The 26,356-nt window shown below is 42.3% G+C and overlaps 1 protein-coding gene across 7 annotated transcripts in view; it reads right to left on the bottom strand.

The window, feature by feature from the left end:
• The window catches only part of sanbr (SANT and BTB domain regulator of CSR), a 147,987-nt gene that overhangs the window by 57,223 nt on the left and 64,408 nt on the right, over positions 1 to 26,356 (bottom strand). For all 7 annotated transcript variants that reach the window (XM_048536884.1, XM_048536888.1, XM_048536881.1 and 4 more), the window contains 3 exons: positions 23,815 to 23,967; positions 12,330 to 12,475; positions 1,158 to 1,257 (listed from right to left, as the gene is read on the bottom strand). In XM_048536884.1, coding sequence (XP_048392841.1) covers positions 1,158 to 1,257; positions 12,330 to 12,475; positions 23,815 to 23,967 — 399 coding nt within the window. The remainder of the gene's footprint in view (positions 1 to 1,157; positions 1,258 to 12,329; positions 12,476 to 23,814; positions 23,968 to 26,356) is intronic.

Below are 26,356 nucleotides of genomic sequence, written 5' to 3' on the forward strand. Positions count from 1 at the left end.
AAAATGGACTAATAATTATCAGCTTCAATCGTCTGATTTTAATACCAGAAAATTTCAAAGCGTAAAATGTTTTTTAAAAACGTGATACAATAATTGTAACAGTCGGCTGGCCAAAGATTAGCCCATCTTGATGAAATCAATGTGAGATAAGCAAAGACAGTTTGAGCCAAAATTAACAATTTTAAAAAGCAATGAAGCTCAGATCTGCATCCTTTGTTTGAAGTACATTTTTAAAGTGTATGGATGAGTTTCACTTGTTGGAGATAAGAGTCATCTGCAAATTATTCAGCCCTGACACATACTGCATGAATGAGCTATATTTCAAGCAGCTGTTTTGGCAGAGCAGCAGACAGAAAGATGGTTCTGTAACTGTAACTTGACAAGGCTTGCCCTTTCTTTTCCCATTTTCTCTCAGCCTCAATTGGGGACACAACTTAGTGATGAAGCAAATTAGAGAAAAATCCATTCATGGAGAATTTAAAGATCTCTTCAATATTTACTTCTCCTGAAGATGTAAGATATTAATTAAACTAACGTGGTCTCAGGTTAAAACCTAACAACTCTGGAACACTCTTTGGCCATTTAAACTGAATATTTTTCTACCTTCCCTTTGTACTAAATACTCTTCTCTTTATAAATTTTATATCTCAATGCATTTGTTATTGCATCTTAAACATTTTTTTCCTCAGGGTTAACAAGTAATAAAATTGTTCACTAAAATAAAACAAAGAACTGTAGATGCTGGCAATCTGAAGTAGAAACAGAAATTGCTGGTGAAGCTCAGCATCTGAGGGAATAAAGCAGAGTTAATGTTTCGTGTCTGGTGAGTCTTCATCAAAACTCTAGGGTTCTCTGAGAAAAGGGTCACTGCACCTGAAACAATGACTCTACTTTCTCTCCACAGATGCTGCCAAACCTGCTGAGTTTCTCCAGAAATTTCTTTGTCTTTCAGATTTCCAGTATCCTCAGTTCGTTTTTTATTTTAAAAAGAGGGAGTCGGTTTTTCCCTTTCATCTAGTCATAACAATGTTAGAGGTTGCCAGAAATGCACAAGCAACAGTACAGATATTTTACATTATAAAACATTATTGAAATAACTCGACTTGTATCGTTTCTCCATTTGAAGAAAGCTACCATAAAAATATGAAAATACTCACAGTTGTGACATCACCGACTTTCTGTCCTTTCGATGAACTTGGCTCTGCTAAGATATCAAAATCAAGGTCCTGCTCACCAGAAAGATGCGTGTTTGCATTACTGTAATAAAATTTCAGTTGGAATTTTATCATGTGAAAAGAATTTTCAATTACTAATCAAATATATCTTATTTCAAGAAAACATATCTTCAAATTAACTTACAGCAAAGCTTCCACCATCCTATTTTAACCTAACTGTTTTACTAAGAAAAATTGCAGATACCTTACACCTTTAGAGAAGCAAATGTAAGTTCACATAATACTACCACATAATTACAGCTAAATTGCGCTTGACAGAAGTAATTGAAGTCACAGACTAGCAAGAAACTAATTGTGCATAGCAAAGGGTAATGGCTTGGAGATCATGCAAGTGGAGGAGAGGTAAAATCAGAAATAACAATATATGCAAAGCCAAGAAAGAAAAAGAGGAGCCATTACTGGATTTGCACTGGCTGCTTCAGGAAAGGCTTAACTGGGATGGTGGATGGGAAAATGTGTCTAATTCTGACCATTCATCTGTATAAAGACTGTGGCAGCAAGAGTAGGTCAGAGGCTAGAAATCTTTTAGCTGGTAACTCACCTCCTGACTCTGCAAAGTTGTTCACCATCTACAAATCACAAGTTAGGAGTTTAATGGAATATACCCCACTTTCTCGGACGAGTGCAGCTCTGGTGACAGCCAAGATGCTTGATACAATCCAGGTTAAAACAGCTCACTGGGTTTCTGCTTCACTCACCTTTTTCTACAACGGAACCTTGATCAGATTGACTATTTGGTCAAGGAGTGGTAAGCAGAGTTTAATTTAGATAAATGTGAGCTGTTGCATTTTGATAAGGCTGATCAGGGCTGGACTTATACACTGAAAGGTAAGGTCTTTGCTGAACGAAGGGACCTTGGGGTACAGGTTCATAGTTCCTTGAAAGCAGAGTCACAGGTAGACAGGGTAATGAAGAAGGCATTTGGTACGCTTGCCTTTATAGGTTAGTGCAATGAGTACAGGAGCTGGGAAGTCATGTTGTGCCTGTACAGAACATTAGTTAGGCCACTTTTGGAATTCTGCATTCAACTCAGGTCTCCCTACTATAAGAAATATATTGTGAATCTTGTAAGGGTTCAGAAGAGAGTTACAACCATACTGCTAGGGTTACAAGGTTTGAGCTCTACAGAGAGGCCAAACAGGTGGGGCTACTTTCACTGGAGTTTTGGAGGCTGAGGTTTATAAAATCATGAGGGGCATGAATAGCCAAGGTCTTTATCCCAGGATATGGGAATCTAAGACTAGAGGGTATAGGTAAAAGATGAGAGGGAAAGAATTTAAAAGGGGCTTAAGGGGCAACTTTTTCACGCAGAGGGTGATGAGTGTATGGAATGAGCTGCCAGAGGTGGTGGTGGAAGCTGGGACAATTACAACATTTAAAAGGCATCTGGATGGGTACATGAACAGGAAGGGTGAAGAAAGGTATGAGTCAAATGCTGACAAATGGGACTGGATTAATTTAGAGTATCTAGTTGTTATGGAGGAGTTGGACCAAAGGGTTTCTTTCCATGTTGTACATCTCTATGACTCTACAGTCAAATCTTCTTTTGATCATTATAAATCATACAAAGATTCATCAGCAATTTCAACAATAATTCTGTTTCTTAAGGATCCTGACATTAAATCTCAATTATCACAGTTTTCTGCTGATCTTCAGATCACTTGTGAAATTATCTATGGATTCGCCTGGATACTTGCTTTTCTATTAAATTTTGTTTTTTTGATAATTTTATTTGTTCTTAGGTTAAAATAATCGTCAAAGGCTGTCAACAACTTCATCAAAAGTTCTGTTGCTTCTTTTACATCTTGGTGAGTTCTAACATCATTAGCTATGTTCTAATGCATACATTACTATATTAAAGTATTCAGTTTCTCATCTAGTAACTAGTTTAGGAAGCAATTCTGTATCTTCAGAATGTTTTGCCTAAGATGTCCAATTCTACAGTCTATTTGGCCCATCATGTGAAAATAAGCCTTCATGGCAATATAATTTTTGATGATTGTGAAATCATTCAAATTATTGTGATTATTTTCTTAGCTTTTAATGCTTCTAATTTGTCAGTAAAATGATGCTGTCACTGTGCACTGCTGCACTGGAGACTTTCTCTGCACATATACTAGCAAAATTGAGGATCACTGCCTTTAAATGGCTTCTCTAGTCAACAATACCTGTTTATTAATAGCTTTAATGATTGAATTAGAGTGTCTATTTTAATAACAAAAACAGAAATTGCTGGAAAAGTTCAGCAGGTCTGGCAGCATCTATGGAGAGAATTTGGAGTTAATGTTTTGGGTCTGGTGACCCTTCCTCAGAACTGATGGTAGCTAGGAAAATGTTGGTTTATATGCAGAAGATAGGGTGGGAGGAGGGGATAAGGAATAAACAATAGGTGGGGATAGAGCCCAAAGAGAAAGGAGAACAGTTGGACAGACAAGGAGTTGATAATGATCTGACTAGGAGGGTGAATAGCTGATAGTGGGGACTGTTAGTGGCTAACAATGGATTGTGTATAATAAACGCCAACTGTGTGTTAACAAGGCCTGAGCCTGATGTGTGAGGTTTGGGATAGGGACATGGGAGAGCTCAAGACCTAAAAGTTACTAAACTTGATATTGAGTCCGGGGAGCTGCAGGGTTTCCAAGTTTTGCCAGAGTGCTGCAGCAAGCCTGAGAAAGAGATGTTGGCCAGGGAACAGGGTGGTGTGTTAAAAGTGGTAGGCAACTGGAAACTCAGCGTCATTTTTGCAGACAGAACGCAGGCTTTCTGTGAAGCAGCTCGCCATTCTATGCTTCGTTTCCCCAGTGTAGAGGAGACCACATTGTGAGCAACAAATGCAGTAGACTAGAATCTGGGAGTGCAGGTGAAGAATTGCCTCACCTCGAAGGTATGTTTGGGCTCTTGATAAGGAGGAGAAAGGAAGTAAATGGACAGGTGTTACACCTTCTGTGATTGCAGTGGAAGGTGCCCTGAAACGGGTGGGTTGGTGGGGTGGGGTGGGGGTTGGAGATGCTGAGGGGGTGCAAGGAGTGAAGGAAGAGTGAACCAGGTTGTCCCAGAGAGAACTGTCCCTGCAGAAGGCTGATAAGGGGAGTGGGGAGAAATGTGTGCTTGGTGGTGGTGGAAATGGCAGCTCATGATCCTTTGGATGTGAATGCTGGTGAGTAGTAGGTGAGGGAATCTTTTAAGGTTCTGCATCTTTTGAATATAAACTGCCATTTTCCTAGCTACCACCAGTTCTGAAGAAGGGTCACTCGACCCAAAATTTAACTCTGATTTCTCTGCACAGATGCTGCCAGACCCACTGAGCTTTTCCAGCAATTTCTGCATCTGTAGTTTTTTTCAGATTTTTCTTTTTTTTTCTAAAAGTACTCCTTGCTCAACAGGGATTTCAAATTTACTCAGAGCCTTGGCTATCCATTTGCTTTCCAGCTAACTCTTATTTGGGACCACTCCTGCAGATCATCAGCACCCAAAACTGCCTTGGATTGACCAATGCTCCAAATACATGAAATTCCTAGCTCATTCCATAGATTTCCAGAGAATCCTTAGTGTGGAAACAGTTTCTCTTACTAGGTCTGAAATGCTTTTTACAATCAATTGTAGATTCAATTTTGTTGAATCATAACACCAGTTCTCTTCTGCAGGGTTCTCAAATGATCAGCTTTTCCAGCCACTGGCTGTCATAGATTTATACAATGCAGAAAAGGGCCTGTCTGCACGAGCAACTTTCTTAAAGTTGAATCCTTCATATATTTACTTCTACCAGCATGCAAGGGATAACTAAATGGAGTCACGCTTTTGCCACCATGTTATAAGATGAAACCTCATCTTACTATGAGCTATCTGGCATGAGATAAACATTGTTACAGTGGCTATGAGGAAACCTTGGTTGGTGTTAAGTTAGTTTCCTACCAAGTCTGTATGACATCATCATAATGGGTTACACTAGGCATTTCTCAGCCATAACTCTTTCAGATCCTTATGTCCTTATACAACAGTATCCTCAGTCCAACTATCTCCAGCTACTTCGTCAGTGACCTGCATCCATACTATAGTCAGAATGGGAGAATGTTTGCTGATAATTGCACAATGCTCGTCATCAATTATGCCTGCTCAGTAATTGAAGATACTCATGTCCAAGTGCAGCAAGATCTGGAAACATTTAGTGTGGAACTGGAGGAGCACAGCAGGCCAGGCAGCAGAGGAGGAGGAAAGTTGATAGTTAGGGCCGAAATGTAAACTTTCCCGCTTTTTTGATGCTGCGTGGCCTGCTATGCTCTGCCAGCTCCATGCTGTGTTATTTCTGACTCCATCATTGGTAGTTCTTACTATCTCTGGAAAACATTCAGGCTTGTTGATAAAAGACAAATAGCATTCTTACCAAAAGAATACCAGGCAGAAACCATTTCTAACAGGAGTGAATCCATGCATCTTCTTTTGCCATTCAATGACATTTTATCACTGAATCTTCCAATATTAACACACTGGGGTTACATAAATAGAAACATAGAAAATAGGAACAAAAGTAGACCATTCAGCTTTTTGAGCCTACTCTACCATGCAATATGGTCACAGCTAGTCAACCTACTCAGTACTCTGTTCCCACTTTTAACTCGCCCACTTTGATCTTTTTAGCCCAAAGAATTATATCTAAATCATTCTTGAAAAGATTCAATGTTTAACCTCAAGTTCTTTCTGTGACACAGAATTCCACATGCTCACCACTATTTGGATAAAGAAATGTCTCCTCATCTCAGTCCTAAATGGACTGTATCCTTAGACTGTGGTCCCTGGTTCTGGGCTCAGCGGTCATTGAACATATCATTCCTATGTTAACTCTGTCAGATCCTGTTAGAATTTCACAGGTTTCTACAAGATCCCCCTCATTCTTCTAATCTCCCCAGTAAACATAGTCCTAACCGATCCAGTATCTGCTCATGCCCTAGTCCTACCATCTCAGAAATCAGTCTGCTGGACCTTATTTGCATTTTCTCCATAGCCAGAACATTCTTTGTCAGATACCATACCAATATACCGTGCTGTGTTCATCCAGCTCTACAACTTGTTATCTCAGACTCCAGCAGTTCCTACTATCTCTGATACCAATACACCATTTGCCTTCATAGTCACTGCCGCAGCTGCACGCTTACTTTAAGTGACTGATGACAAGGAGACCCAGAGCTCATTACATCTTCCCCTTTCCCAATCTATCGCTACCCATCTTCCTGTTTTTGCCACCAAAGTGGATAACCTCACATTTATTCACATTATATCTCAACTGCAATATACTTGCCCATTCACTGAAGTTGTTCAAATCATATTGCAGCATCTCTGCATTCTTCTCACAGTTCACTGATCTACCCAGCTTTGTGGCATGTGTGAACTAAAAGAACAGATTTCCCTCTCTAAAGCATATAAGTGAACTAGTTGGAACTTTCCTGATGAGTGACAGCTTCATGGTCACCATCACAGATGACTAACCTTTCACTCCAGAAGCTTTATTAATTGAATTTAGATTCCTCTTGTTGCTGTGGAGAGTTTTGAACCCAAGACAACAGTGCATTAGGCCCTGGATAATTAAACCAGTGGTTTACCACTATGCCACCAGCTGTCCCTTTAGCTGGTATGAATTCTGCATTGAGTAACTTAACTCCAGAGTTTGTGAAGTCTGTCTGCCAACTGCAAGATACAAGTCAGTGTGATAGAATGCTCTCCACTTACCTGGACAAGTATAGCTCCAAGAGCACTTAAGACACTTGACACCAACTAGGAAAAAGCAGCCCATTTGCCAGATAAAATGGGGAAGCAATTGCCTAGTGGTATAATACCTAGACTATTAATCCAGAAACTCAGCTAATATTCTGAGGACCAGGTATGAAACCCACACGGTGGGTGGTGGATTTTTAATTTAATAAAATATCTGGAAGTAGGAATCTAATGCTGACCATTGAACCATTGTGGATTATCATCAAACCCATTTGGTTCACTAATGTCCTTTGCAAAGGAAATCTGCCATCCTCACCTGGTCTATCCAAAATGCAACTCCAGAGCCACAGCAATGTGCTCGACTCTCAATCTTCTGAAATAGCCTAACTAACCACTCAGTTGTATCAATCACTACAAAGTTTCAACAAAGAAATGAAACTGGATGGGCTACCTGGCACTGACCTAGGCATTAGAAATGACACTTGCAAAAGCAGCACTATTGACTGCAAAGTCGTCCTTACTGACACCTGGGGGCTAGTACCAAAATTGAGACAGTTGTCTCACAGATTAGTCAATTAACAGCCTGAAATAGTCATACACATGAAATCATACCTTACAATATCCCATATACCATCATTACCATTCCTGGATGTGTCTTGTACTACCAACATGACAGATCCAGCAGAGGTGGTGGCACATATTCAGTCAAGAGGGAGTTGCCCTAGGAGTCTTCAACATTGACCACAGACCCCATGAAGTCTCAGGGTATTAGATTAAACATGGACAAGGAAACTTCCAAGGTAACAAAGTGTGAAGCTGGATGAACAAAGCAGGCTAAGCAGCATCTCAGGAGCACAAAAGCTGACGTTTCCGGCCTAGACCATTCATCAGAGAGGGGGATGGGGAGAGGCCTCTGGAATAAATAGGGAGAGAGGGGGAGGCGGACCGAAGATGGAGAGAAAGAAGATAGGTGGAGAGGAGAGTATAGGTGGGGAGGTAGGGAGGGGATAGGTCAGTCCGGGAAAGACAGACAGGTCAAGGAGGTGGAATGAGGTGGTAGGTAGGAAATGGAGGCGTGGCTTGAGGTGGGAGGAAGAGATGGGTGAGAGGAAGAACAGGTTAGGGAAGCAGAGACAGGCTGGGCTGGTTTTGAGATGCAGTGGGGGGAGGGGACGAGCTGGGCTGGTTTTGGGATGCAGTGGGGGAAGGGGAGATTTTGAAGCTTGTGAAGTCCACTTTGATACCATTGGGCGGCTGGGGTCCCAAGCGGAATATGAGTTGCTGTTCTTGCAACCTTCGGGTGGCATCATTGTGGCACTGCAGGAGGCCCATGATGGACATGTCGTCTGAGGAATGGGAGGGGGAGTTAAAATGGTTCGCAACTGGGAGGTGCAGTTGTTTATTGCAGAACACCTCCGCTCGGTTTGCAAAGTGGTCCCCAAGCCTCTGCTTGGTTTCCCCAATGTAGAGGGAGCCACACCAGGTACAATGGATACAGTATACCACATTGGCAGATGTGCAGGTGAACATCTGCTTAATGTGGAAGGTCATCTTGGGGCCTGGGATAGGGGTGAGGGAGGAGGTGTGGGGGCAAGTGTAGCATTTCCTGCGGTTGCAGGGGAAGGTGCCGGGTGTGGTGGGGTTGGAGGGGAGCGTGGTGCGGACAAGGGAGTCACGGAGACAGTGGTGTCTCCGGAAGGCAGACAAGGTTGGGGATAGAGAAATGAAAAACCTCACAAGGAAACTTCCAGATGTTTACCATGTACAGTTCACCCTCGACTGATGATTCAGCACTTATTCTTGTTGAACAACAGTGGAGGAAGCACTGAGATTGGCAAAGGTGCAAAATGTACTCTGGATGGGGAATTTCAATGTCCAGCACCAAGAGTGGCTTGGCATCAGAAACACTATCCATCTGGTTGGGTCTGAACAGATGTAGCTGCTGGACTGTGTCTGTGGCAGATAGTGAGAGAATCAATAGGGCGGAAAGACATAATTAACCTCATCCTCACCAATCCGCCTCCTTCAGATACATCTGGCCATGACAGTATCAATAACAGGGATCACCTCCACCCAGCCCTGCCGAATCTTCACCATCGCCCCCATACCTCCCCCTTACTGAAGGCGAATGATCAGTCCTCAGTAAAGGACTCACCTTTGTCTCTCTCCACCCACACATCAACAAATACTACTCACGATTGGATACTGAGCAGTTTTTCCGCCGCCTCTGCCTCCACTTCTTTAACCGTGAGTCTAATCCTCTCTCTACTGAAGCTTTCTCCCACTTCCAACACACCCCCTCCTCCTGGACACCAGCCCAAGGCCTCCTAACCTCCCTCGACCTCTTCATCTCCAATTGTGATCAAGACATCGATTGCCTCAAACTCTCCATCCTTCTCACCCACTCCAACCTCTTCCCCCACAGGACGTACAGTCTTCTGGTCCCTCCGCTCCAATCCCAAACTCACCATAAAACTTGCAGACATGGTAGGCGCAGTTGTAGTATGGCGTACTGACCTCTACATCGCCAAGGCCAGGCGCCTGCTCTCTGGCACCTCCTCCTATTGCGCCCTTGGTCATGACGCCACCCCCGAGCACTAAACCATCATCTCCCAAACCATCCACAACCTCATTATCTCAGATGACCACCCACCAACAGCCTCTAACCTCATCACTCCCCAACCCCACACCACCCGCTTCTATCTCCTTCCCAAAATCCACAAACCTGACTGCCCTGGTTGACCCATTGTCTCCACCTGTTTCTGCTCCAAAGTTATCTTCATCTATCTGGACTCCATTTGCTCCCCTTTGGTCCAGGAATTCCCTACCTACATCTGTGTCACCACCCATGCTCTCCACCTCCTCCAGAACTTCCAATTCCCCGGTCCCTAACACTTCATTTTTACCATGGACATCCAGCCCCTATACACCTGCATTCCCCATGCAGATGGCCTAAAGGCCCTCCGCTTCTTCCTGTCCCACAGGCCTGACCAGTCCCCCTCCACGGATACCCTCGTCCTCATGCTCATCAACTTCTCTTTCAACTCCTCCCACTTCCTATGGACAAAGGGAGTGGCCATAGGTACCCACACGGGCCCAATCTGTGCCTGCCTCTTTGTAGGATATGTGAAGCAATCCCTCTTTCAAAGCTACACTGGCCCTATCCCCCACCTCTTCCTCCGTTACATTGATGACTGTATCGGCGCCGCCTCGTGCTCTCACAAGGAGCTTGAATAGTTCATCCACTTCACCAACACCTTCCACCCCAACCTTAAGTTCACCTGGACCATTTCTGATACCTCGCTCTCCTTCCTGGACCCCGCTGTCTCCATCCCTGGCATTCACCTGGAAACCGATATCCATTTCAAATCTATCAACCCCCACATCTACCTAGATTACACCTCCTCTCACCCACCTTCCTGCAGAAAGGCCATCCCCTATTCCCAATTCCTTCGCTTCCAACGCATCTGCTCCCGAGATGAGGCATTCCACTCCCGGACATCCCAGATGTCCTCTTTGTTCAAGGCGCACAACTTCCCCTCCACAGTAGTTGAAAATGCCCTCGCCCATGTCTCCCATATTTCCCACAACTCATCCCTCACAATCCCGACCCCACAATAACAATCATAACAGAATCCCCCTCGTCCTCATATACCACCCCACCAACCTCCAAATCCAATGCATCATCTTCCGACATTTCCGCCATCTGCAATCTGACCCCACCACCAAAGACATCTTTCCGTCCCCACCCTTATCTGCCTTCCAGAGGGACTACTCTCTCCATGACTCCCTTGTCCACTCCACACTCCCGTCCAGCCCCACCACCCTCTGCACTTTGCCCTGCAACTGAAGCAAGTGCTACACCTACCTTTACACCTCCCCTGTCACCCCCAACCCAGGCCCTAAGAAGACCTTCCACATCAAACAGATGTTCACCTGCACATCTGCTAACGTGGTATACTGCATCTGCTGTTCCCGTTGTGGCCTGCTCTACATCGGGGAAACCAAGCAGAGGCTTGGGGACCGCCTTGCGGAACACCTACGCTCAGTTCACAACAAACAAATACGTCTCCAAGTTGTGAACCATTTCAACTACCCCTCCCATTCCCACTCCTTGGACGACATGTCCATCCTGGGCTCCAGTGCCACAATGACGCCACCTGAAAGCTGCAGAAACAGCATCTCATGTCACTTGGGAACCCTGCAGCCCAAGGGTATCAATGTGGACTTCACAAGCTTCAAAATCTCCCCTCCCCCTACCGCATCCCAAAACCAGCCCAGCTTGTCCTTGCCTCCCTAACCACTCCTCCCACCTCAAGCCCCACCCCCCATCTCCTACCCACCAACCTCATCCCGCCTGCTTCACCTGTCTGTCCTCCTTGGACCGTCCTATCCCCTCCCTAACTCCCCCCCCCTACATTCACCTACACTGGCTGCAACCCTGCCTCTTTGACCTGTCTATCTCCTCTCCACCTATCTTCTCCTTTATCCATCTTCTATCCGCCTCCCCCTCTCTCCCTATTTATTTGAGAATCCCCTTCCCCTCCCCCATTTCACAAGAAGGGTCTCAACCAGAAATGTCAGCTTTCCTGCTCCTCTGATGCTGCTTGGCCTGCTGTGTTCATCCAACTCAACACCATGTTATCTCAGATTCTCCAGCATCGGCAGTTCCTACTATCTCTCCTCAATGACAAGACTCTTTGCTTTTTCCAAAATCACATAATTTGTCAAACAATTTAGCTTGCTGTTTTACGTTGAAGTATAAGTTTTTGGCAATGTTAAAATTTTTGCTATTTTCATAACTATTCGTCTGATTGTTAGTATATGTAAATAAAAACAAAACTATCAACAGAACTAAACTAAGTGCAAACTTTGGGAATATGCTTGGATAAGATATCAAAAATTATGTATCTGGAAATTATTCTGCTGCTTTATTCTGGTTTTCAGACTATTTGAAATCTCTGGATATTTTGATTTGCATCCAAAATGTACCAAATTCATGCAAGGATATACCGACTCCAATAGCTTTGACATCCAGAAAGATAATAAAATAAAATCACATATATACTTTAAATAGATTAATTATACAATTATATGAATATACATTTAGATAAATGTAAACATAGAATCTGATAGCAGCATTAGTAAATGCGTAAAGATATATATAAGAAAAACATTTTAATAAGTTAAAACATAGCAAAATGCAGCAATGACTTGTCAGTCAGGACTCATGAACCTTTCATGTATCTTCTTCCTTAAAGCCATTTTTTCAAAACAACAACATAGGAACCAGCATCCAAAAATTGAATACTTTAAAAATATACAAGAATAAAACAAAAATGCCAAGTTTAAAAGTGCGCATTGATGATTAGGTTTTTTGTAAGTTACCTCTCCTCTGTTTTACTGAATGGCACACAGACAACATCCTTGTGCTGGAGAACATCACAGTACACTTGGTTGACTGATACTGAAGTAATTTTACCATTTTGTAGCTGACTGGGTAATTTGACAACATGATCCCGCACTTTACAACCCTGGGTAAAACAAAATATAGAAGGACAGCTTGTTAAATCAATTATAGTTTGCATGACCATTCTGACCCTCAGAAAATTCAAGCTCCACTCAAATAATATTTTTTTTTGCAGAATTCTCTGAAAATATCCAAGAGTATATTGTTCTTTTAAACAATCTGCCCCAGGATACATCATTTTGTTCAATGATGAGCAATATTTATTGAAACATGCCTACTGCTGCAGACGACTGCCTAAGTTTCTGCAATGGTTAAATTAATAGAAAGAAATATGTTTGGCCATCTTATGTATATGAACATAGCAATCTCTTGTCAAGGTCCTGATGAATTATTATTGACTTTTCTTTTGGAAATTTAGTCCCCAGAAACAATTAGGCGTGGTGACAGTGATTGGCACAAGAGATGCAAAACTTGTTGTCATAGCGAGTTTTGAGAAGATTTGTAGCTCAGGTAGAGGTTCTGGATGTGAGTTTGCTTGCTGAGCTGGAAGGTTCGTTTTCAGACGTTTCATCACCATTCTAGGTAACATCATCAGTGAGCCTCCGACGAAGCGCTGGTGTTATGTCCCGCTTTCTATTTATCTGGTTAGGTTTCCTTGGGTTGGTGATGTCATTTCCTGCGTTGGTGATGTCATTTCCTGTTCTTTTTCTCAGGGGATGGTAAATTGGCTCCAAATCAATGTGTTTGTTGATGGAGTTCCGGTTGGAATGCCATGTTTCTAGGAATTCTCGTGCATGTCTCTGTTTGGCTTGTCCTAGGATGGATGTGTTGTCCCAATCAAAGTGGTGTCCTTCCTTCTCTGTATGTAAGGATACGAGTGATAGTGGGTCATGTCGTTTTGTGGCTAGTTGATGTTCACGTATCCTGGTGGCAAGCTTTCTGCCAGTTTGTCCAATGTAGTGTTTGTCACAGTTCTTGCAAGGTATTTTGTAGATGACGTTTGTTTTATTTGTTGTCTGTATAGGGTCTTTTAAGTTCATTAGCTGCTGTTTTAGTGTGTTGGTGGGTTTGTGGGCTAGCCTGATGCCAAGAGGTCCGAGTAGTCTGGCAGTCATTTCGGAAATATCTTTGATGTAGGGGAGAGTGGTTATGGTTTCTGAGCCCGTTTTGTCTGTTTGTTTGGGTTTATTGCTGAGGAATCGGCGGACTGTGTTCATAGGGTACCCATTCTTTTTGAATACGCTGTATAGGTGATTTTCCTCTGTGCTGCAGTGTGTGGTGGCTCGTTGGAATAATGTTCTAATGCAGCTTCGTTTGTGGGTGTTGGGATGGTTGCTCCTGTAGTTCAGTATTTGGTCCGCATGTGTTGTTTTCCTGTCGACGCTGGTTTGAAGTTCCCCATTGGCTGTTCGCTGTACTGTGACATCTAGGAATGGCAGTTTGTTGTTGTTTTCCTCCTCTTTTGTGAATGTTATGCCAGTAAGGGTATTATTGATGGTCTTGAATGTTTCCTCTAATTTGTTTTGTTTAGTGATGACAAAGGTCTCATCCACATAGCAGACCCAAAGTTTGGGTTGGATGATTGGCAGAGCTGTTTGTTCGAGTCTCTGCATTACTGCCCCTGCTAAGAACCCTGATATCGGAGATCCCATGGGTGTACCGTTGGTTTGTCTGTAGGTTTTGTTATTGCAAGTGAAGTGGGTGGTGAGGCATAGGTCCACTAGCTTGATGATGTTGTCCTTGCTGCTGAGGTTGGTGGTGTCTGGTGTATGTGTCTTCTGTTCTTTTAATAGTGTCATCAGTGTTTCTTTGGCCAGGTTGATGTTGACGGATGTGAACAGGGCTGTTACGTCAAAGGAGACCATTCTTTCATCCTCTTCTATCTTGGTGTCTTTGATGGTGTTCAGGAATTCTTGGGTGGAGCGAATGGAGTGGTGGGAGTCTTCTACTAGGTGTTTTAGTCTTTGGTGTAGTTCCTTGGCTAATCTGTAGGTTGGTGTTCCAGGTAGCAACACTGGGCCCAGTGTTGCTACCTGGAACACCAACCTACAGATTAGCCAAGGAACTACACCAAAGACTAAAACACCTAGTAGAAGACTCCCACCACTCCATTCGCTCCACCCAAGAATTCCTGAACACCATCAAAGACACCAAGATAGAAGAGGATGAAAGAATGGTCTCCTTTGACGTAACAGCCCTGTTCACATCCGTCAACATCAACCTGGCCAAAGAAACACTGATGACACTATTAAAAGAACAGAAGACACATACACCAGACACCACCAACCTCAGCAGCAAGGACAACATCATCAAGCTAGTGGACCTATGCCTCACCACCCACTTCACTTGCAATAACAAAACCTACAGACAAACCAACGGTACACCCATGGGATCTCCGATATCAGGGTTCTTAGCAGGGGCAGTAATGCAGAGACTCGAACAAACAGCTCTGCCAATCATCCAACCCAAACTTTGGGTCTGCTATGTGGATGAGACCTTTGTCATCACTAAACAAAACAAATTAGAGGAAACATTCAAGACCATCAATAATACCCTTACTGGCATAACATTCACAAAAGAGGAGGAAAACAACAACAAACTGCCATTCCTAGATGTCACAGTACAGCGAACAGCCAATGGGGAACTTCAAACCAGCGTCGACAGGAAAACAACACATGCGGACCAAATACTGAACTACAGGAGCAACCATCCCAACACCCACAAACGAAGCTGCATTAGAACATTATTCCAACGAGCCACCACACACTGCAGCACAGAGGAAAATCACCTATACAGCGTATTCAAAAAGAATGGGTACCCTATGAACACAGTCCGCCGATTCCTCAGCAATAAACCCAAACAAACAGACAAAACGGGCTCAGAAACCATAACCACTCTCCCCTACATCAAAGATATTTCCGAAATGACTGCCAGACTACTCGGACCTCTTGGCATCAGGCTAGCCCACAAACCCACCAACACACTAAAACAGCAGCTAATGAACTTAAAAGACCCTATACAGACAACAAATAAAACAAACGTCATCTACAAAATACCTTGCAAGAACTGTGACAAACACTACATTGGACAAACTGGCAGAAAGCTTGCCACCAGGATACGTGAACATCAACTAGCCACAAAACGACATGACCCACTATCACTCGTATCCTTACATACAGAGAAGGAAGGACACCACTTTGATTGGGACAACACATCCATCCTAGGACAAGCCAAACAGAGACATGCACGAGAATTCCTAGAAACATGGCATTCCAACCGGAACTCCATCAACAAACACATTGATTTGGAGCCAATTTACCATCCCCTGAGAAAAAGAACAGGAAATGACATCACCAACGCAGGAAATGACATCACCAACCCAAGGAAACCTAACCAGATAAATAGAAAGCGGGACATAACACCAGCGCTTCGTCGGAGGCTCACTGATGATGTTACCTAGAATGGTGACGAAACGTCTGAAAACGAACCTTCCAGCTCAGCAAGCAAACTCACATCCAGAACTTGTTGTCATAATCCGAAGTTTGTTTTACTGGAAGAAGTAAACTCACAGGCAGTTCACAAGGACTTGCCAGATAAACCAGTGAATTATGTACTGTCAATTAAAAACATTAAAATAATTACCAAGACAGAATTATTAGATACTACAACAGCACTGTGTACAGATTATCTAAAATACAGTGAATAGCTGATTTTCACAATTTGTTCGTGGGATCTGAATATCACTAATTGTTGACTATACAAAGTGCCTTTGAGAAGTGATTGAATCAATTAAATTTAATGTATTAGGAGTTGAGGAATGTCTTGGTGAGTGGCAGGAGAGGAACTAACAAAGCTATCAGAATACATAGCAGAAATGAACAATGATAAAATATCAGAAGAGAAAATGCAATATACAATGGTAGTGAGATAAAAGCATTGCAGATGAGGCAAGGAGGCCCGAAAAATGAGAAAACTGGGGTAAAGAGTAAGTATCAATGTCAAAAATAATGGAGTCACCATTGACAGTACGTAAATGAAGTCATAAAGCATTCACAACTAAATTTCATTATTAGCTGCAGAGTGATGTAATGCAACAGCAAAAAAAGAGATACAGATAAGTTTGAACAAGTCTGGAAACTTAATATTCATGGCTATAGCACTTTCTGAGGATGAGGAAGGTGGCAGGGTTACTGAGGAAAATCTAGCCCAACTTGATCATATAACAATTTCCAGGTGAGCATTACAGATCATCAAGCTGTTTTCAGAAGAAAACAAAAAGATATGCCAGACAAAACAAAGGAACATTGTGCAATTTTTACTAACCAAATACGCAACAGAAGAAGTCCAACACCAGTGCCTCCACACAATGGAATAATAGTAATACATGCAGTCATAGTGTATGCCACCTTTTAGAATGCATCCAGAAGTGTTCCCTTGATCAATGTGAAGAAAAGCACTGTTCAGAGAAATGTTGCAGGGTAAATAATGGATCTGTAAATATTAGAAAATTCTGGGCAACAATTAACTCAACATGGTTAGGATAAGGAAGAAGAAAAAAATGTGAAGAAAAGATTAGGAAATGTTTGCCAAGATGAGAATGGATTTGTCCCAAAATAATTAGGAAAAAAAGTTAGCAGAAAGATTGAGAGATTAGATCAGTAAGCTACCTTCAGGGAAAAGAAATGTATAAAATTAAAAATAATATGGTGAAAGGGGGAGCATTGACGTATAGGAGGAAGGGTCACTGGACCTGAAATGTTAACTCTGATTTTTTTTCTTCACAGATGCTGCCAGAGTGCTGAGCTTTTCCAGAAACTTCTGTTTTTGTTCCTGATTTACAGCATCTGCAGTTCTTTCAGTCTTTATTGATGTAAAAATTCAATGGATAAATAGAGATTCAATGAAACTGACCTGAAAAAAAGGCAATCCTGAAGTTCATACTAATAATGTTCATGAACATGTCAATAGGGAGGTGAAAAAAGAGAGATTAGAAGGGGAGCAAAAAAATATTAATAACAGCCTTACTATTAGAGGGAGAACATCTGAAAGCAATAAAGCAAAAGACTAAGTAGTGCATGGAACCATTTCAAAGTGAAGGAGCAACTCTGACTCCAGAGAATGAAAGAATTGCAAAGATGCTTTTCCTTATATACATTAATGATTGAGATGAAGAAACTGAAGGCATTCTGGCTATGTTTGCACATGATACAAAGACAGGTGGAGGGACAGGTTGTATTGAGGTGGTGGGCAGGCTGTAGAAGGATTTAGACAGTTTACAAGAGTGGGCAAAGAAGTGGCAGATGGAATACAACATGGAAAAGTGTAAGGTCATGCGCCTTGGTCAGAAGAATAGAGGCTTGGGATATTTTCTAAATGGTGAGAAAATTCAGAAAGCTGAAGTGATAAAGGACTTGAGAGTCCTAGTCCAGGATTCTCTTAAAGTTAATTTGAAGGTTGAATTGGTAGTTAGGAATGCCAGTGCAATGTTGGCATTTTTTTTCAAGAGAATTAGAATATAAAAGCAGGGATGTACATCTGAGGCTTTATAAGGGTCTGATCAGACCACACTTAAAATATTGTGAGCAATTCTGGGCCCCGTATGTCAGGAAGGATGCACTGGCCCTGGAGTGGGTCCAGAGGAGGTTCACGAGAATGATTGAAGGAATGAAAGGCTTAAAATGTGAGGAACGTTTGAGCACTCTGGGTCTATACTCAATTGAATTTAGAAGCTTGAGGGGGAATATAACTGAAACTTTCGGAATACTGAATGGCCTGGATAGAGTGGACGTTGAGAAGATATTCTCACGAGCAGTAGAGACTAGAATCCGAGAGCACAGCCTCAAGGTAAAGGGAAGACCCTTTTTAAAGGGAGAGGAGGAGAAACTTCTTCAGCCAGAAAGTGGTGAATCTATGGAATTCATTGCCACAAAAGACTGTGGAAGCCAGATTATTCAGTATATTTAAGACAGAGATAGATAAGTTCTCAATTGTTAAGGGGATCAAAGATTATGGGGAGAAGGTGGGAGAATGGGATTGAAAAACTTATCAGCCATGATTAAATGATAAAGTAGACTCGACGGGCCAAATGGCCAAATTTCTACTCCTATATCTTCTGATCTTAGGTTTGTTTGGCTTTGCTACTTAAATAGTAATTTGAGCATATAGATATATCACAGAAAGATACAGAACTATTGTTAGGCACAAAAGCAGCAAAACAATTAGTTTGAAAAGGCACAAGAATATACATTCAAGAGCAAAAATACAAAGAAAAATTTATACAAAATAACCTTATAGAAATATTGGGCCTTATGTTGTAAAAATAATAGTGGCTATGCTGATATTAGCATGTAAATTTTGCAAGACCTCAGGTGAAAAACAGATACTCGTTTAAAAGCCAAGACTGAAAAATTGCTTTTAGCTTCTTTGGCCTCCCCTTAGAATTGCAAGGCCTTTTGCTGCTTGCCTCACCATCGACAAAGTCACAAAAATTAAATTCATACACTGAGTTTTGGACAGTCTCATTTATGGTAAAATGGACGAGTATAAGGCAGTCATATGACTTAGTGGCTCAGTGGTTAGCACTGCTGCCTGTCAGCACCAGGGACCCAGGCTCAATTCTACCATGTTGGCACATTCTCCTTGTATCTGTGCAGGTTTTCTCTGGTTGCTATGGGTTCCTCCTACAGTCCAAAGATGTGCATAGTAGGTGGATTGACCATGCTCAAATTCAGAATTGAAGGCGGCTCCCGGCCCAAAATGTTAGCTTTCCTGCCCCTCTGATGCTGCCCAGCCTGCTGCGACCATCCAGCTTCACACTGTTACCTCTGACTCTGGCATCAGCTGTTCTTACTATCTATAGGTGAGTTGATGGTGCATTCTTAAAAGAAAGGACCAGAGAGTGACCTTTCTCAGGCTTCCGGCAAAAAAGGAGGGATAGCACCTCTATCAGTGTCCTCCTTTCAGCATATGGTGCTACTTTATTTGGTCTGTTCCCACGGGCGCTCCCTGCTGCTTGGCATTTTTAACAACATCCCCTTCTCTGTCCACATACAGGCCTCAGGTCCCAGCCCTGACATCCCATAGTTACTTGTTCCTTGACTCTGGAACTCAGGCTTTGGAAAATTGCTTGCAGTCCCAATCCTGTTCTCTACAGCTTCTGGCACTGTTAGGACTAGAGAGCTGCTATCCAATCATATTGGCTGGCAGTTCTCTGAGGCAGGAGTTCCTCTCAATTGAGAAACAGAATTCCCGTCTTCAGCCAACTGATGTCATGTGGGAAATTAAATTATAACGTCATTGAATCATACAGAATGATGGAAACAGACCCTTCAGTTCAACCAATCCATGCCAAACATAATCCCAAACTAAACCAGTCTCAACTGCCTTACTCCTGGCCTATATCCCTACAAACCTTTCCTATTCATGTACCTATCCAAAAACCTTTTAAAACATCGTAATTGTGTTCACATCCATCACTTCCTCTGGAAGTTCAGTCCACATGCCACTCACCCTCTGTGTAAAAAAAATTGCCTCACATGTCTTTTCTGACTCGTTCTCCTCTCACCTTAAAAATATGCCCCTTTCTCTTGAAATCCCCCATTCTAGGGAAAAGACAACTACCATTAACTCCATCTGTGCCTCTCATCATTTCGTAAACTTCTGTAAGGTTGCCTCTCAATCTCCAATGCTCCAGTGAAAAAGCCCCAGTCTATTCAGTTTTTCTTTATAACTCAAACCTTCTATACCCGGCAACATCCTGGTAAATCTCTTCTGAACCCTCTCCAGCTTAATAATATCCTTCCTATAACTACGCGGCCAGAACTGGATATAGGAGCAGCCACTATTAGAAGCAATCATTCTCCAACAACTCTTCAAGTGCTGGATCTGGATATTGCAGAAGCATGTGACCTAATTTTCCAATCCTGGACTTGGTGTGATGCCAGAGAACTGGAAAATTGCAAGAGTTACACATTTGTTCCTTCAAAGGGCCAAGACAGACACAATGGATTGAATGGCCACCTTCTGCCCTGTAACTATTCTATGACTGGATGATCAGTCGGGAGTTTCACCTATCAGGTATTTAAATAGACTTTTAAAAAAAACTCGTGTTTACTTTTATTTTACTGTTCCTTAATTTTATTCTCCCATTCAATATTTTCTCTCCTTTTTCCATGCCTGATTTGGCACTGAATATAATAACTTGATCTCTTACTTTCCTTTCAGTTTTTCCATTACTCACTTCATAATCCTAAAATCTGACTAGTTAACTAGATACATAAATGGTTGTAATGTTCACTGAGGACCTAGATGCCATGTTTCCCTTACCATTACCAGCTCATATTTTCAGCAACTTAGCCGACAAACTAGAATATAAAGGCAGGTTTATTCAACAGCACTGACTGACTTCAAACAAATAAAAATCATCTACGTCAAAGGGTTAGCAACATAAAATTATCACACAGAGGACTAGGAGAAACGTCTTCATCCGATGTGTGCAAGAGTGGGATCTTTATTACAGGAGTCTAAGCAGAAAACATGCATTACAAATTACAGTTCTCTATCAGCGTCCCCAATGACTTTATCAAACCCGAGGTCTTTTTTGGGTTGGGGGGGTGGGGGTGCGTGGGTCTTGTGCATCTGCATTCTCTCTGAATGCAGCTTTCCACACTGGGAAAAGCATTTGTGTGGGCATTCTGATTGCACTAGAGCAATCAAAATTGATGTTGGCTTGATATCACTCAACTTTCCTGGTAGACTAGATGGTTTATATACAAACTTGGTTTCTGCAGGTCCATTCAATGTATTCAGTCATCACTTACTGAAGTATAGCTGCAAAATATTCAGCACTAACCTTAATAAAAGATCGAAGCACCAGAATGTAGGTTAGACAATGTAGAATAATTTCTGCCATTGTAAACTTAAGTATTGTGGATGTCTTTTCCATTTGTTTGTTTTTGGATAGGAATACTACTGGCAAGGTCATCGTTTGTTGCTCTTTCCAGATTTCCACTGAAAATGTCATGCTCAGCCAGAGAACTTTGGGAACTTGGACATGAGTTACATACCACGGAATTTCCAGCCTCTGAAGGGTTCTTGTCACAGTATTCACATGGCTGGTCAATGGCGAGCCAGAGGATGTTGATGTTGAGGGAATTCACCAATGTTACTGCTATTGAATTTCAGGGAGAAGTAGTCAGGTTGCCTTTTTGTAGATCATTACCTTGATCCAGTTTGGCGTGAATTTTACTTGCTACTCACTATCCCATCATCCAAAACATTATCCAAGCAGTGCCTCTGGGTCAGCAGCAATAATAACGGAATGGATTAAAGGCCGCAGAAAAGGAAAATTCTGCACAATGACTCTAACCTGTAGACGGATTCCTCCATGCACACCGATACAAGGCTGACTGATAATATAACCAATACATGTAGTTTTTCAGGATATATCCTCATCAGCATTGTACCTCAACCAGTCATTGCAGTTTTCTGCAACCTCACCTCTGGTAAGCTGCCACATATACTAGCCTTTACCCCAGATAGTTTGAAGAGCACACAGCCTACTGTTCCTCCCAGCCTTCATCCCAATTCTATACTTGACTCCAAGGTAGGTACAGTGCTCCCAGTATCTGAGCTTGTAGTTACGTTAAGAAGATATTTTATATTTGATATTGCTTGGAATATTAAAATTTGAGGGATTTATTTCAAATTTTGTGGAAATGCCTAGAGTGGTTTCTTTGGAAGAGATCATTGAAATTTCCCTATGGACATAGTTTTTTTTTAAAAAGACAAGGCTTTCTGTAAATGACACAACTAGTGAGACATGTAGGCTTCACTGTAGGTTTCTGTTGTGACTCTTCTGGAATAGTTATAGCCTTGAAGAAGTGCTTTTCTTTAATCTAGCTAAGTTGGAAGGAAGTCTGATAAGAACAAGCAGAGTTGAAGGGAGATTGTTAAGAACAAGGTGCTAGCTGATCTCTTATTTCTGAGAACAAAATCCTCTTTGTGAGTTCACAGCGAAACCTATTTGTTCTTTAGAAAACATAATTGAAGAAACATCTCAATTTTGCATTTCCTGTCCATGATTAGTGACTTGAACATGCCAGCCAGAGCAATGGACAGGAACATTCTAAATTTCATCCTTCAAGCTTAACCCATTACCTAGTTATATTTTTCAGAAGGCCAATCTCTGTAGAGAAATTCATTTTTTAAAATCTTTTCCTGAGAGAGAGATGGAGTGAAAGAGTGTCTGTGTTTCTGTATATTTTTTGGGGATATTTATGACCCACTGTGTATGTTAGTCAATAAAGTTGTAGTAATTGGTCAAGTTTTAGTGTGTTTAAGAAACCTGGTTGATGGATCCTGTTGTTTAAAATGTTAAATAAATTATTTCATTAGTCATCTTGGTAAGTCAAAGAAGTATTTTGTTTTATGTTATTACTTATTAACTAGTTGGACTAGTACAAAAGTGCATTCCTCCAACCTCGAATGTAACACAACATGTATCAGGTCAAGTCATGAAACCTGGTGTGATACTGGTTTTGTTGAAATATGTAAAGGTGGGTTGAAGTATCTGGATGTTAGGCATGAATTCTGAGTGTTAAGGGCTGATCATGAGCAAGTAATAAGGGTGCCTGTGTTGATCAGCTTTAAATGCTGGTGGTGTGCTGGAAGATGCCAAGTGGAGATACACTTGCCGTCCTTGACCATTATGTTGTTAGACATCTTGTGGAATGACAAACTCTTGCCCCTTAGTTGAGAATGAAGCTTGCTGGCCACCTGTTCCCAAACCTTTCTGAAGGTGGTCCTTGAGAACCTTTCATCTTGCACAAAGCACTATAGTGTCCTTCTCAAATTCATTTTAATGACTAAGGACTTGAACAGCACATCCATGTACATGGGAACCCTCTCTCTGCCTTAACATTTCACTTTTCTTTTTCAAAACAGCAAAAATAGCATCCAGCAGTAGCCCAGCTCAGTCAATGTAGTTCCCTTTCAAAAGAAACAGAATCCCCTTAAAATGAGCCAAGCTAGTTGCAGCATTTGCTACATTTATCTGCTTCTAGGCCCTTGCTGAGTGCTCAAAGCTAGCAGTATCGATCCAACTCTGACCAACATTACAAATAAATAAACGAGGCTCTACCTCTATGGAAACAGGTCCAACACAGGCACCCTTATTACTTGCCCGTGATAGGTTGCAAAAAGAACCCATGAAAAATACCACAGACCATTTTTTAATCCTGCATGTTATGGAGAAACAGGTTTAGATATAAAGGAGAATAGAATTGAAAATGCCTAGGCAGGCAACTGAACCTTCGCCGTGCTAAACGTATACGGCTTAAAATATTTCTGATGTTGTATTAATCATATATACCTAAATATTTTGTCTATTTTCTTCATACTTACAGTATTCGTTTGAAGAGGATCAAACCGTAGGACTTTCTGCTTACAACAAGGATAGTATCCAATTCCTGGAGTGGTCAACTGGTTGTTTATTGAAGGATACACCACTTGTTCTGGGTGGTACTGGCAGTGGGAGAGCTCAGTGCATTGAAAAACCTGAAACAAATTGAAATGGTAGCAATAGCAATATCAATTTTTTTTTGTATATTGCCATATTTGGAAAATAACTTTTGGAGATTGAATATTTTGACTTCACACAAATTCATTCATCTTTCTAATTTACTTCAATTGGAATTCTGCAGTGAATTAATTATTATATAAAACAAACAGACTTGTTCCAGTAAAAGAAGTAACTTAAAAAAAAATCAAAAAGAAGTGTACAGCAAATGTTGAGGCTGAATAAATTATATCCATGTTCTCTGGAGTTTAAAGAAATTAGAAGTTACGTCATTGAAATATTCAAGATTATGAAGGTTAGATAAATTTTCATTATTATTCTTTCACAGGATGTGGGAGTTACCAATTAGCCAGTATTTACTGTCCATCTCTAACTGGCCTCGAAGGTGATGGCTAGGCACATTCTTGAAATACTGCAGTACATATTGTATGGCAGCACTCAGTGCACTGGGAAGGGAATTCCAGGAAAGTGAAAGAACAGCAATTTAGTTCCAAGGCAAAATGGTATGAGCTTTGAAAGGAATTTGGAGATGGTGGTATTCCCCAGAACCTGTTGTTATCCTACTCCTAGGTAATAGAGGCCATAGATGGGAATGCTGCTGTCAAGGAGCTTTGGTGAGTTTCTGCATTGCATTGAAGTAAATAGTCCACACTAATATGACTGTGTGTTAGTGGTGGAGGGAACAAATGTTTGAGGTGATAAAAGGGCTGTTTTGTCAAAGATGATATCAAATTTCACGTGTGTTGCTGCAGTAGCGCTCATTGTGGACAGTATTCACAATTGTGCGTTGCAGACAGTGGGCAGACCACACAATTCCCAGCCTCTGAACTCCTTTTAACTATGACAGCATTTATGTGGTGGGGCCTTTACAGCTTCTGGTAATTGGTTTCCCCATGATATTGACAGTGGGGGATTCAACAATGACAATGCGGGTGAATGTCAAACGGAGATAATTAGGCTTGGTCTTGTTGAATATGACAGTTGTGTAATGGCCCAAACTGTCAGCCTAAGCCTGAATGTAGTCCAAGCCTTGATGAGTATGGACACTGAATTGGCTTCAGTCTCTGAGGTGATGTGAACGTTGCTGAAGCTTTGTTCAATCATTAATAAATATGTTCAACTCTGACCATATAATGGAGGACATGTTAATGAAACAGCTGAAGCTGGTTGGGCCAGGACACTAATGAGAGAAACTGCCATAGCATTACTCCACGAATGATTGATTTCCAGCAATATTCTTTAGTGCAAGGTATGACTCCAACAGGTGGAAATTGACTAAGCACCCTGCATTTCATGTTTTGCTTGGACTCATTGATATTATGGATGTAAGTTTGCTCACTGAGCTGGAAAGTTCGTTTTCAGATGTTTCATCACTTTTTTTTTATTTGAAAAAATATACTTTATTCATACAATGTACAAAAAATAAAACATTTATACACCTACCCAGTCATGCAAGCCACTCCGGGTTACCCGGGGGTACGTACACCAACTAAAGGAAAAAACAAAAGAGAGAAAAAAAAACAAAGCAAAGAAACCGCCCCGGCAGTCGTCAACCTGCACAGTCCCAGTTGGCCCCCTGACCAGTTGGGGAAGGCGCCAGCTGGGCCCAGTTACCAGATAGGGCCCTTTTTTCTATTCTGGACGAGGGGTTTCATACCGTGGTCTTTCCCCACCGCACCTTGGCGGTGGCTGCCCCAAGCTTTAGCGCGTCCCTTAGCACGTAGTCCTGGACCTTGGAGTGCGCCAGTCTGCAACACTCGGTCGGGGTCAGTTCTTTCAGCTGGCAGACCAGCAAGTTGCGGGCAGACCAAAGAGCGTCTTTCACTGCATTGATGGTCCTCCAGGCGCAGTTGATGTTGGTCTCGGTGTGCGTCCCCGGAAACAGCCCGTAGAGCACGGAGTCCCGCGTCATGGAGCTGCTCGGGATGAACCTCGACAAATACCACTGCATCCCCCTCCAGACCTCCTGCGCATAGGCACACTCCAGAAGGAGGTGATCGACAGTCTCGTACCCCCCGCAGCCACCTCGAGGGCAGCGTGCGGTGGTGCAGAGATTCCGGGCATGCATAAAGGATCTCACTGGCAGAGCCCCTCTCACCGCCAGCCAAGCAATGTCCTTGTGCTTGTTTGAAAGTTCTGGCGATGAGGCATTCTGCCAAACGACTTTGGCAGTCTGCGTGGGGAACCACACGACGGGATCCACCCTCTCCTTTTCCCGAAGGGTCCCGAGGATACTACGTGCTGACCACTGCCTGACGGCCTTCTGGTCAAAGGTGTTTCCTTTCAAAAATTTCTCCACGAAGGACAGGTGGTACGGAACGGTCCAACTACTCGGAGCGTTCCGCGGCAACGAGGCCAGGCCCATCC

Source organism: Stegostoma tigrinum, chromosome 9 (assembly GCF_030684315.1).
Source record: "Stegostoma tigrinum isolate sSteTig4 chromosome 9, sSteTig4.hap1, whole genome shotgun sequence".
In the NCBI taxonomy this organism is placed as follows: domain Eukaryota; kingdom Metazoa; phylum Chordata; class Chondrichthyes; order Orectolobiformes; family Stegostomatidae; genus Stegostoma; species Stegostoma tigrinum.